This window comes from Platalea leucorodia (assembly GCF_965183815.1).
Source record: "Platalea leucorodia genome assembly, chromosome: 7".
Lineage (NCBI taxonomy): Eukaryota > Metazoa > Chordata > Aves > Pelecaniformes > Threskiornithidae > Platalea > Platalea leucorodia.
The window spans coordinates 40,807,209-40,821,313 of NC_138829.1; the positions used below are offsets into that span (position 1 = coordinate 40,807,209).

A 14,105-nucleotide genomic window follows, 5' to 3' on the forward strand; every position below is an offset into this window, starting at 1 on the left:
TTTTTGCTAATTAGCTTCCTTCCTTTTTTTCATTAGCATATCATAGTTATTTACATTAATGGAAAAGTTGAATAGGCATTGTTAATACCTAATTGCAACCAAGGATGTATGACTTGTAAATGGTAAATTCTTTAAAGTGTTTATAAACAAAATTTGGAGTCCTGATCTGGCTCCTCTATAGTTTCTACAGGAAATGAATGCTGTATGTGTCCTTCAGCTGAGGAGATTAGCTCCCTATTTGTGCTTTATAACTGTCCAGTAACCCAACTAAAAAGTATCACTAATCAGTTCATAAGGAAAAAAATGTATTTAGATGTGGAATCCAAATGTAAAAGTATTTTTTCAGATGGCAAACCAACAATATCTAGGAAAGTCCTCACCGCCAGATAACACAACTCTGCATTTTTGAGATGATGATCAACGAGATTTAAAAGAACATTTGTTAGAAATACTAATTCTGTGTAATAATGACTTTGATAGTTTCAGTTATGAAAAAAGTTATATATGAAATGATTAATGCTTTTATCTCCCTTTTTCTCTCTTCTAGGCTTAAAAGAAGCATAAGCAATTGGATTACAGCTCTGACATTTTGGAGTGCAAGTGATGTTAAAACAATTTGAATGTATTCGAGCATGGCGGCTACTTAAAATGCAAAAGTTAAAGGAAATTATTACGTATCAAAACCTACTGAATATCTGAATTTTCTAGACATCCTGCATTTAACTGTGTCCTTAAATGTCCGTGATTAAGATCTCATGCAACCATTGTATATTTTGGAGACTATTCTCCAGAAGAGAACTGTGCATTTAAAAAGCAGAAATGACTGTATTTTCTCTTGGAACTTACTAAGGTTGAACATACTGAAAGACCATGACCAGCTTGAAGCGGTCCCAGACCGAAAGGGCTGTTGCCACTGGGGTATCAGTTGGAACAGATGGCACCTCAAAAGTCCACTCGGATGACTTTTACATGAGGCGCTTTAGGTCACAGAATGGCAGCTTAGGATCTGCAGTCATGGCGCCAGTTGGACCTCCTCGCAATGAAAGTTCCCATCATGTTACCTCTACCCCTGGAGTCCCTAAAATGGGGGTCAGGGCAAGGATTGCTGATTGGCCCCCAAGGAAGGAGAACATCAAGGAAACAAGCAGATCTAGTCAAGATATTGAAACATCAAGTTGCCTTGACAGCATGTCTTCTAAAAGCAGTCCTGGGAGTCAGGGAAGCTCTGTTAACCTGAATGCTAGTGATTCTGTCATGTTAAAGAGCATCCAGAGCACACTTAAAAACAAGACCAGACAATCTGAGAATCTAGACTCCAGGTTTCTTACACCTGATGGCTATCCCAGTTCCCCAAGGAAAGCTCTTCGCAGAATAAGACAGCGCAGCAACAGCGACATTACCATAAGTGAGCTTGACGTGGATAGTTTTGATGAATGTATTTCACCCACTTTTAAATCTGGACCATCTCTGCACAGGGAGTATGGCAGCACATCTTCCATAGATAAGCAGGGAACTTCAGGGGAAAGTTTTTTTGACTTATTGAAGGGCTATAAAGATGAAAAGTCTGATCAGAGAAGCCCAGCCACAACTAAGCTCAGTGAACTCTTGATTGCCAGTGGAAGCAAGGGTTCAGGATTCTCTCTAGATGTGATAGATGGACCTATTACTCAAAGGGAAAACCTGAGACTCTTTAAGGAAAGGGAGAAGCCACTCAAGAGACGCTCAAAATCAGAGACAGGAGATTCATCCATTTTTCGTAAGCTGCGCAATGCCAAAGGTGAAGGGGAGCTTGGGAAGTCTTCAGATCTTGAAGATAACAGGTCAGAAGATAGCATCAAGCCTTGGACTTGTCCAAAGTGTTTTGCTCACTATGATGTACAGAGTATTTTATTCGATTTAAATGAAGCAGCAATCAACAGGCATAATGTTATTAAGAGAAGGAACACAACCACAGGTGCATCTGCTGCTGCTGTAGCATCACTTGTCTCTGGACCCTTGTCCCATTCTGCAAGTTTCAATTCTCCAATGGGCAGCACCGAAGACCTGAATTCAAAAGGAAGTCTCAATATGGACCAGGGGGATGATAAAAGCAATGAACTTGTGATGAGTTGTCCTTATTTTCGTAATGAAATTGGTGGGGAAGGGGAGAGGAAGATCAGCCTTTCCAAATCTAATTCAGGTTCCTTCAGTGGATGTGAAAGTGCCTCGTTTGAGTCGACTCTGAGTTCTCATTGCACGAATGCTGGAGTAGCAGTTCTGGAAGTTCCCAAGGAGAATCTGATTTTACATCTAGACAGAGTGAAGAGATACATCGTTGAACATGTAGACCTTGGTGCATATTATTATCGAAAATTCTTCTATCAGAAAGGTAGGTAAATTTTATTTCTCCTTGTGTCTTATTAATGATTTTTTTACCAACATAGAAAATTCAGCTGATGTATAGTAGTATTTGCAATAATTATATTTTTTTTTTAATCATCATTGCTAAACATGGTATATTTTACTGATCAGTACATGCTATGTCTAATAGTCTTTCACAGTGTTGGAGTAAGGAAGTGCTGATGATTTTAGTACTGATATACATAACAGTTAGCAGTGGCTACAAATTATGTCTTGAAAAACAGCTTTGGTATCCATGGGGGTGGGCAGGGGTTGGCACTTCAAAGATTAAGAAAGAAAATAAAATTCTAAAATATGAGAACTTTCTTCCCTCCATGTCAAGACTTGATGTACTGAAGATTTAATGGAATGTGCATCTTGGAAAGTTAGCATTTACAATAATCTTTGGACATTTTAATATCATAATTATCCATTTCAAAATGAGGAGGGGTATTTATTTTAAGTCAATAATATCATACAAATATAGATTAAAAAAATCTGTCTTCCTCACTATTTTCATTATAGCTATCATTCTAGAAAGAAAATTCAGATTTACTTGTCAGATTCTGCAGAAAGAAACTATCACTATATGTACATAACTATATATACACACACATATATGTTGCAGTGACAACAATGTATCTGCAAAAAAACCAGAGTACAATTCTCTTATCACACAGTTCTACTGAAACCAAGGATTATAATTTCCATCAGAGGTATGCAGGAAAAAAAAAATCAGATCAAAGCTTTTTGTCCTATAGAAACAAGCAAAACCAAAACATTACCCCGATACCCCCCCTCACCAAAATGATGCTGGCAGCGTGAGATGCAGATCTCGCTGTCTGTCTTCCTGATTCTGAAAATGATCAAAAAGCAGTGCAGAAAAAAGTCCTTTAAGAGAGTTCTGTCTGCAGGATTGTGTGCCCTACTATGGTATCTCCTGATGGATAGAATTGGTCTAATGACTGACCTGAAGAGTGCTTGTTCCTTAGCTACCAATGATGAGGATTGGGTTTCATCTCTTTAGTGAAAGTAGCTCAAAAGAGCCTGTTTCCTACAGATTAAAGCAATAAAAATAAGGTTAAAATAAGTGGATGGTCAGTTCAAAAAAACTTCAACTTGTTAACTGTGTGTTACAGCTAATAATCTCATCTCCCATTTTTCCCTTGCGTCGAAATATGTCCATCTCTCGCCTCTTCTTCCCGGCGTTGTCCCCTTGGTTGGGTGGCTCTTGTCACGCTTTCCGTAGTGTCCTCTTTCTTCAGTCTTTCTAGGGCTGACAGGTAGCCTTTGCTGCATGGTTTTTGAGAGCGCTGATCCACATCCTTTGGAGAGAAAGGAGTGAGGAAAGATATTGGTTTCCTGAGAACAGTTAAGCCAGATGTGCAGTGTAGGATGAGGTACGTTTGGAGGGGAGAGCCTGAGATTAGAGGCCTTTGCCTGTGATTGCCTTCCTATCTGTCTCCCTCTGGAATGATTTGATTCCTTATCACTCTGGTGAGTTTTGTAATCAGCAACTAAAGGTGCAGTTTCATGTTACAGCTGACCTGATTTAACAGCATTTCAGCACTAAAAGGGGAAGACTTTATTTCTCCCCCTTCCTTGTAACAGTTCTCTTGTTTTCTGACAACTTGATAAGCCACTTCAGTTTCGTAACCAAGCAGAATCTTGCCATCACAATAAATTTGCTTTTTATTGCTTGGTTATTTTTTTCCAGTTTTAGTGAGTCAAAACAGCTTTCCTTGCAGGCAGAGAAGTGCCAGAGCCTAGTGCCAGGTAAGCAATGAGAGTGAACAGCAGAAGAGGAAAGAGGTGTGAGTGGGATTTCAGCCCTTAAGCAACAATTTATTAGTTTGGCTTATCCTTAAGGGAAACCACACCCTCATGCTACTACAGTGCCAGTTACCATTATATCTCCATTTCTTTCTAGTCGTAATTAAGATGAATTAGATAAAATTGACATAACTTAGTCCTAAGGGTATTGGTGAGGGATAACCAGATATAAAAGTGTCAGTATGTGTATGGAGTAGGTTTGGAGGGAGAGAAGAAGCTGTGATTTTTCCATTAAGCCTTAAAACTGGATTTTAAATTCACTGTGCTCATGTTCACTCCAGCAGGCGTGAGCCAGGGACGTTGTTCCTACCAGAGACTTTTGTCTGAAAAGAGGTGTACTTCAGAAGCTTCATCAGATATGCCCAAACCCCACAGTTCTACAAGTACCAAACATTTTCTTGACCACCCAGTGTATTGTCTGTCCCCAAGCAAACTTTAGACTAATCTGAAAGAGACAGGATAGTGCTAAAACTTAAAGCAGCATAATGGGGGGAAAAAAAAAATCAACGAAGTCAGTTGTAATGGAAGGGTTTTATAACATGAAGCAAGTAATGATGCAGAAACTTCCTTGTTTGAAGAGGAGGTTGGATGTTATAAATGGAATAGACAGTGGTGAAAGACAGTTTCAGTGGGATCAGCTAGTCAGGTGAGCAGGCCTTGGGTAATTTTATAGTCTTAAAAGTATGAAGCAAAGAATTCTGATTCAGCAATGATAACTTTTAGAGATCTCAAACCAGGAAAATTTCACAGAATTAGAGAACTACTGAAGTAATCCTAGAGTTTGTAAAGAATAAAAAGTGACTATGCAGAGAATTGTAATCCTTTAGTTTTTCATTCCAACTTGAAATAACAAAGCAGGTAATTCGGGACTATATCAACAAAGAACTGCCAGTTAAAAATCAGTAATGATGCCAGTCAGCATGATTTAATGAAAAGTAGGTCTTGTCACAAAAAAACCCCACACTGTTAATCTTTTGCATCGTAAGGAAAAAAAGAGAAAGAATGAAAGATATTGCATTGATAGAGTCCATTTTAATTTCTCCAGGGTAGTTTGGTGAGATGCTGATGGTGACTTGACTGAAATCTTTAATTACATGGAAGTAATAGCTCATTCTTTACAGGTATCGTTACTTGGATGACAGATGCATCTCACATTTTAGCAGTGTACAGGGGAGGTATCAGTGAGCCGGAGTATTACTAACATGATTCAAATTAATTAAAATATCTTAATCTAGTTAGCGTAAAATATTTGCATATGACGTTTATGGACGAGTCTCGTATAAGTTCATCAATGAACACAAATGGATAAGCATTTGTATGTAAAGGAAATATTAAGGTGAATTCAACATATTATTTGACCATTTACAGAGCAGTGGTAAAACTATTGATAAATAATATTCTGGCCTGGTGTCCAGACTTCTAAATGTGAAAATACCAGTGGAGACAGTTTAGTGGGGGTTAGAAAAATGGTACAGGTATTGGGAAAAGAACTTTATAACGGTAGTTCCCATGGCTGGATTCAGCTCCTCTACTTTATATCTGAGGTAATTGTGCAGACTCCTTTTGTACTCAGTGGAGAGAAATGAACCTTGCAGGATGATACAAATTGCAGTCTTACTTCCCTCAATTCACTGCGGAAGGCTCCCATGGAGATGTTTATACTTACAGGAGATTAATGCTACTCTCATATTGCAAAAGATGTATTTGCAAGGTGACTACTTAAAGGTGTATTCAAAAGGTGTATTTGATAGGGGGACTTGTAATTAGAAGTCTTAAGTCTAGACATTTATAAGCACTGAGATACGTGGTAATGCTAGTGCTATAAAAAAGAGGCGGGAGAAGCCAGCACAAGAAGAAATTTGTGAAAGTTGCACAAATTTGACCTTGAAATAAGATTAAGCTTTGAACAAAAAGGATAACTAACTATACATGGGAAAAACTTATTAAAGGCAGTTGTTCATTCTTTGAATTTTACGTGGTAGTCATGGGGTTTTGAGTGACGTTTTCCCTTCTTTTAACTTCAATGCCTGAAAAGACAATTTCTGACCTGTTTGAGTTAAGATAACAGGGCCTCTTCTGGGTTTCTTAATCTGATAGAGGCCCTTCTTTTAAGGTGGCTCTTTATTGGAGAGGTTTGCAGTTCGTATGGATGTATTAGGTAGCTGGACAGAGTAAGGCTGGCTTCAGTTCAGTATTGGTGTGCTTTCTCACTTGTGCCATGATGTATACGTGCTTTCAGCTCTTGCTGCTTCGTTGTGTCCAAGGGCAACTGTGTAATCTGGACCCTCTGGAGTGAAATCAGAATACTGGCTGAAATACACAAATGAGATCGTTAGTAACAATAAATGTGTTTCAAAGTGTGTTGGTACTGGGCAAAATTAAAAAAATCTGTGAGTATTGAAATAAAAGATTTTTCTCTTTAAACATGGTGCTTTTAGAAGGAATCAGAAGGAAAATAGGTTGGACTTGTTTGGGTTTTTTTTCTTTTCTACACAGTGGCACCAAAGGTAAGGGCAGGGGAAGGCAAGGCAAGATTTCAAGAAGCTACCTGGCAATTGCTTTCGGGCTACTTTCTGGACTATTTTTTCCTTCTAGAGCATTCTAACATTTTTGTTTGTCCTATGATTATGATGAGTATAAAACCTTACAATTAATCTTCTAAGAAAATACATGTTAAGACAGCTGATGAACTTCAGTTTTGATAAAAAGTATATTTTTTGACAGAAAGGAGGAACAAATTGTTCAGGCCTTCTTACTGAAATGTAAAAAAAGATGTCTTTTTGTGTGAGAAAGTGAGATTGTTACTTAAATACGTAACTTTCTACCCCTCACAATTTGTTTCGTACTATTGACCACAATGCTTCAGTTGTTAAAAAAAAAAAAAAAAAACCAAACACAAAACAGAAAAGAAAAGAAAAAAGAGAGAGAGAAGCAAAACCATTGAACTTGCTGCTTCTGAACATAAAATTACAGTTCCCAGAGAAGGGAAGAGTCATCTTAGGTCAACCCAAAACTTCTAGTGCTGTCTTCTGGCAAAGACCAGCAACAGATACTGAATGAAGAGTATGAATAGGGCAAAGGCACAGCGGTACTTTCTGGGTGTACTTTGCCAGCCTCTGGAGATGCACAGATAATGGACTTCTTAACCTGGTATTGTTTGTATTGAGTAGTCTTTGGACTTATCTTCCAGGCATTTATGCAGTTGTCTGTTACCCTGAATAAACTTCTAGCATTCACAGTACTCCTGCAGCAGCAAGGAGTTCTGCAGCTTGACTACATTGGGCATAAATAGCCAGTTTTTACTGGCTTAGTTTACTGGCTTCCAGAATGAAAGTGAGGGTCATCAGATTAAACACTCTCACTGCTAGGTGAATAAGTTTGGGTTTCTCACCTTTCCGTGCTATGTGTTATTTTATAAACCTCAACCATATTATTCCCCTCAATCATGTTTTGTTGCCCTTCTCTGAACCTTTTCCAGTTGAGATCAGGGCACAGTATTTAAGACACAAGCAAACCGCAGACTTAATGTAGTATTGTAATGTTTTCTGTTTTCTACGTAGAAATTCCGAATGCCTGGCCATAACTTATCATTGAGACTTGAATTTCTTTCCCATACACGGGTAAAAGCTTTGTGTGTGCATTCTGGATGAAGTCTTATAAATGTTTGTACATTTAGGTAACGGATTAATTATTAGCAATAAAGTATTTTTCAAGGACAGCCATGCTTATTAGCCTATCTATAGCTTGATATTAAAGACTTATTTATTATCAATAATAAAACCGTAGGGATGGAAAAATTTGTTTACATCAGCTTGTCTAAGTGCTGCTTAGAAAAGAGAGCGTATCGCTCCGGAGGAGCAGTCTATTCTCTCTGTCTCCCAGGTTGTGTCTGGGGAATTACAGTTCGCACGGAAAGAACCAAGACCATCCGTTTAGCTTCGGTCGTCATCAGGCAGTAGTCGCTAACGTCGTTACCGTTTAGGACAAATTTGAGTTACTGGCTTAGAATGAAGGACTTGACTGAGAAGTAAATAGTTTCCTGAGATGGTTTTATAACGAATGAGCTGTTGGTCAGCTTCCCTTTAACTGTTGGCAGCCAGCAAAAAACCCCTTTGCTCTAATGCTTTAAATTGCTGCATATTCTATCCCTAAATCAGTACCTTTCAAGTATATGGCTAGACTTACAGAAAATTCACAGTTAACAGTCTGGTCACGAGCAACAGTCTGAAGACTTTCTTTGCGCTTCCAAAGAAGGGCAGTGAAGCTGGTGAAGGGTCTAGAGCACAAGTCCTACGAGGAGCGGCTGAGGGAGCTGGGGTTGTTCAGTTTGGAGAAAAGGAGGCTGAGGGGAGACCTTATCACGCTCTACAACTACCTGAAAGGAGGTTGTAGTGAGGTGGGGGTCGACCTCTTCTCCCAAATAGCAAGCAATAGGACGAGAGGAAACGGCCTCAAGCTGCGCCAGGGGAGGTTTAGGTTGGACATTAGGAAAAACTTCTTTACTGAAAGGGTGGTCAGGCATTGGAACAGGCTGCCCAGGGCAGTGGTTGAGTCTCCATCCCTGGAGGTATTTAAAAGATGGGTAGATGTGGTGCTTAGGGACATGGTTTAGTGGTGGCCTTGGCAGTGCTAGGTTAATGGTCGGAGTTGATGATCTTAAAGGTCTTTTCCAACCTTAATGATTCTATGATTCTATGACATTATAGGATCAAGCTCTAAAAATGCTGCCCTCTTGTTTCCAGAGAACTGCTGGGCAGTTACACAAAATACATCAATTGAACATGATATCCAAAGGTAAATAGAATAAAAGCACAAAAAAACCTCTTTGTTCAAAATCAAGTGCATTTACTTGGATTTCCCTTGCAAGGGAAACTCGTAAATATCTGCCAGGAAAATAAGTGTTTTCACTTAGTTTTTTTCACTGGAAGTGTCTTTTGAATTCTATGATAAATATTTAACTATTTTTAAAAGTATACATAATCTGTTTTAATGACCAAGTACAAGCAATTAATTATTCTTTTTGGCATGGATTTATAAATTAATATATGGCTGGTACTGGTTGTCTCCTGAATGTCTTTTAATTAAATAATTTTTAAACAGTAGTTTAAATGAAATAGTGTCAAGCTTGAGAAGTGCTGCTTTCAATGAGGTTCTGTGTGGGGTGGAGGAAAAAAGCTGTCTTCTATGCTATTCATATTTGGCATAAAATTCCTGAAGTATAGTTGTGAATTAGCCCTTGTTTTTACAATAAAACTCCTAATCAGCTACCTTTAGATTAGACGTTAAGCTTTGTGCACTTAAATTCTGCTACTGCTTTTCCTGCTACGGGAAAGAGAAAATGGTTGGATGAAGTAAATTCAAGATCTAGTGGAAAATCAGGTGGAGGTGCAAGAAGCTCTCTACCACAGGGAAAAGTAGTCAAGATACAGGGGTATATACTGTAGCCTACAGAATGAATAACAGAGGCGGGGTAGAGGAGGAGAAAGAGAATAAAGGTGAAGGTAAAGAATGAAAGACCCTGTCCCCTCTCGTAAATGGGAATAGAGGAGAGGACAGTGTGAATAGAAGAGCAGACTGAGGAGATGCATTGGAGAGCAAAAGACAACTGCCCAGTATAGAGTTGAAGGGAAAGAGGATAAAAGACATTTCCTTTTAGCAGAGAAGTGTAAAATTCCACACTACTTTGTGCATTTTTCTGTATAAATAGGAGCTAGATAAAAAGCTTAATCAAATGATACAGAATTGTATGTGTATTTTCATGCAGCTTCAAATGTTCCTCTTACCAGCCTTTCTAAATGTGTTTTCAAAATGTAGAATAATTTCTCCTGAGAAAACTCTCTATCTGAATTGCAGGCTAGACTGGTTACAGAAATTTTATCATCTATGCAGTTGTCAGCACAGAAAACTAATGTAATTTTTGGACTGTTCTAGCATGTATTACCAACATATCTTTTTTTTTTCTTTAAAATTTTCTATTATATAAGCAAAGGTACATCAGTGTTTTTTAGTCACTAAGCAGTTTAGTGTGGAGATGGCCAAGCTATCTCAGATTTTGGAAGCTGCATAGTATGCTGACAAAAAATTGATCTCATGTTCTCAATGACTGTGCTGCTTCTGCATTGACTATCTCTGCCATAAACTGTTTGGTGAGCTATAAACATCCTGAAAAAAGCAAGTTAATGGAGGAAGAAGAAAAGCTAGGGTGCTAATGAGATGGTTTGGGTTTTTAAACGACAGAAGATCTCTGTGGCATTTACAGGGCTCATACCAGTGGAATAGTCTAAAGATTTAATTAGGCTTATGTGGATGGTCTAATTTATTCATAATTTCCCCACTCATGACTAATTCAGTCACCCCAAACTTACGCCAATATTTACAGGATATTCCACAAGATACTAGAAGAATTTTGAATCCTAATAACCTCTGTGCAGCGTATTAGCTTTTGATGACTTGAAGAGGAATTTGGTAGAAAGCAAGCTTTATAGTGCTGCAAGCATGTTTCTTTTATGTCTTGCATGCTCTGAAATCTTCAATGGAAAATATTGAGGAAAGGGTAATAAAATACCAGATACTGGGGAACAGAATAGAGCCCCCAGGGGCTTAAAGGGGTGGACAGTTGTGTCAAGACGAAGGTGTAACTGTAGGGCACAAGTAAGTTCATATGGAAAGAGCACCTACTTGAAAAGCATTTAGTGTGTTGGAGGAAAGTATAGCAAGAACCAGTAAGTATAATTTTAAAAAGAAATAGAATAAAAAATGAGGCACTCAAATTTTTAACACCACGAGTGATTACTCATTGGAAAAATGACTGCCATTCACTTGGGATGGAGTATTTCAATATCTATTTCTAGTATCTTTAAAGATGCATTTCTTGATGATGACATTAAAATATTTTACATATTACATCTATAGCAGAATAGCTCATATTAGACTGCTCTTAAAGTTCTTGTTTTAAAGTTCTGGCTGTTTTAAGAATAACAAGTAATCCGTATATAGTAGTTCAGACATTATGGTTATGTTTCCTTTCAGGGCAGTTACATCTTTTTTTTCATTCTGCTGGTTTTCACATTTCTTCTTTGAATAGTTGAATTTTCAGATAGCTCTAACTTTCTATTTTTGTGCATGTATAAATTCATTCATATATGCAGATAGGCAGCATATGGAAAGTGATGACATAGGACTTATTTTTCTTGTACAATGCTTGACTTCTGTTTTTTGGCAGTTTCTCTAAAATTTTTCTTTCAGGTGTTGTATGTTTAAATTCGGTTGTTGTCACTTGAGATATATGCAACTTTGTTTATATGTTGCTGCATTCATGGTGGTGTACCTCTGTCATCAGTCAAGATAGTTCATAATGCTCAGAAGGCTCAATAGAGGAGCCTTCAACACCAATCTCTTAAATTGTTGAGCTTTAATTTTGTAAATGCTCTTTTCTAATATTTTTTCATGTAAAACTCGGCTTTACATGTGTATAGTTTAACGAATACAAAAATGTATCTCAAATAATCTACTGTTCAGCTAGTGAGCAATTTCTCCAGCCCTCTCTGCCACCTTCCCAACTAGGCTAGTTTTAGACTCAACTCTTAGCACTTTAAATTTACTCTTAGGGTTGTTTGAAACTTCACTGTTAAATATTTATGCTAGTCACTTTGTTTCTTGCTCTTTATTCTATTTTTCTACTGTACTATGCTTTGGGGTTTTTTTGTTTTTTTTTTTTTTTTTTTTTTTTACTATGAACAAGTCTTTAACTTCTTTTTCAGCTTCATCAGTTTTTCCCCTTCTATAATTGAGTAACTTGTTTGACTGTTTTTTGCTTTTTTCCATACAAAAATAAACCTTTGCTAAGTACAATTGTTTGCCACTCCCATTTTAATGTAGGGTGGTGACTTTCCCACTTCAGTGCATTTGACTTCCTTATTTTTTTTTAAGGGGGGGAAATTAGTTGTACTTCTTTAGCTTAATGTGAATGGAACAGATTTCGATGCAAGAGGTGTATCCTGTTTTAGGCACGTTTAAGCAGAGATGCAATCTTGAATTTCAGCCTTCTTGTATAAATGGAGCTCATTAAAGAACTGAGGCATAAGAATGAAATCCTGGTACCACTGAAGACGTGCTCTTATTGACTCTAGTGGAGCTGGCAATTTATTTGCAATATAACAACTAAGCATGAAAAGTGTAAGTAGTAAGATGGACTTTCATTTGCGTTCTTTTTTTTTTTTTTTTCTATGTATGTAAGAACACTGGAACTATTTTGGGGCAGATGAGAACCTGGGTCCAGTAGCTGTGAGTATAAGAAGAGAGAAGCCAGAGGAAATCAAAGAAAATGGACCTCAATACAACTACCGGATCATATTCAGAACCAGTGAGGTAAGCAGTTCAGGAATGATAGTAAAAGAAGCTAGAAGTGAGCAGGCAAAACCAGGTGGTACCTGTGGTTTGTGTGCTTTTCAACATTGATAATAGATTTCTGTCTTCTCTACATATGTATAATCCAGGAATCTCCTAACAAAGTTATGCTGCATGTTTATATTACACAGAATACAAGTAAGTGTATCAGTGAGTGAGTTACTCCATAACATCCAATACAGAGGAAACTGTGAAGGCTGTTTTGGTTAAAGCTTGAGAAACTTACAGGAGCTATGTTAGCTAGAAGCAAGCAAAGAGGGGGAAAATTACTTCCTCAACTTTTATATGTGACAGGGGGTAGACCTGAGAAGCATACTTTTTACACTTTTAAATGCTCTGCTAGAAATACTACTACTAATCTTTTCCAAGTATTAGTTTCCTGTAAAACTTAAATCTGTTGAATCATTTGAAATACTCTGACTACTGTTAGCTATCGGAGTGCGTGACATTTTGCATCAGTGTCTGTTTCACGCAACATGAGTTACTTAATGTCCTCAATCTCTTTTGAGAATTGGAAAAATAGTATGTTTTGCTCCACTGCTATTGCTAATCAACCTTTTCTCAGTGAATAATTCAATATATAAACTATTTTTGTTTTGTATGCTTAGCTTATGACATTAAGAGGCTCTGTGCTGGAAGATGCTATCCCTTCAACTGCAAAGCATTGCACAGCCAGGGGACTTCCCCTAAAAGAAGTGCTGGAGTATGTGGTTCCTGAGCTGAATATCCATTGCCTAAGGCTGGCCTTCAACACTCCGAAAGTCACAGAACAGCTTATGAAGCTGGATGAACAAGGGGTAAGTGCAGAGTTATAGAATGAGCCAAATTGTCTTAAACTGTCAGATTACTGCCATGAACTGCAAAATTACCTTAAATGATTAGAGTCAGTCTATTAAAATGCTTCATTTAAACTAAAGCTTGTCATCTGTAGGGAGAGTTATCTTGCATGTCTTTCCCCCCAGGTTTTGCAGAATATTTGGTATGTATGAAATCAAGTTCATTTCTCTAGGTAGTCTAGAGTAATGTTATGACAATTGTCTGTTTTAATTTACTTTAAAAGAGACTAAGTGGTTGTTTTTCAAACACTGTGGGGAGGAGGGAGTTCTATTCTTGTTTTCTTATTGCTATTATAATGAGAGTAGAAATCTCCCATGTTACTAAAGGTTTTGTTGTAATATTGTATTGGCACAACAATTGCCAGGGCGCTGCCTGTCTTTTCTTTTTTTTCTCTTCCCGCCCCCCACCCCCCCCCTCCCCCGAAACAAACTGCATGGCAAAATATTCTAAGACTCTTTTTCATACAAGTGGTTTTCAATTAGGTTGTAGTCCCCGGTCTCTTAAAGATGGAACCGAGGCTCGTTAGCTATATAGCTTAGACTTAGCAAAATGAAAGTCCATGAGAAAAATGAATTTTATGATTAAAAACTTTGACGGTGCCATTTAACAGCTCTGAGTACTGAGACTGTCTCTTTCTCCTGGTCCTTCTT

The 14,105-nt window shown here is 37.8% G+C and overlaps 1 protein-coding gene across 2 annotated transcripts in view; it reads left to right on the forward strand.

Annotated features, from left to right (window-relative positions):
* The window catches only part of SIPA1L1 (signal induced proliferation associated 1 like 1), a 156,197-nt gene that overhangs the window by 76,543 nt on the left and 65,549 nt on the right, over window positions 1–14,105 (forward strand). For both annotated transcript variants that reach the window (XM_082317672.1, XM_082317673.1), the window contains exons 3-5: window positions 548–2,368; window positions 12,449–12,579; window positions 13,227–13,415. In XM_082317672.1, the coding sequence (XP_082173798.1) occupies window positions 871–2,368; window positions 12,449–12,579; window positions 13,227–13,415 (1,818 nt within the window). In that variant the 5' untranslated portion in view covers window positions 548–870. The remainder of the gene's footprint in view (window positions 1–547; window positions 2,369–12,448; window positions 12,580–13,226; window positions 13,416–14,105) is intronic.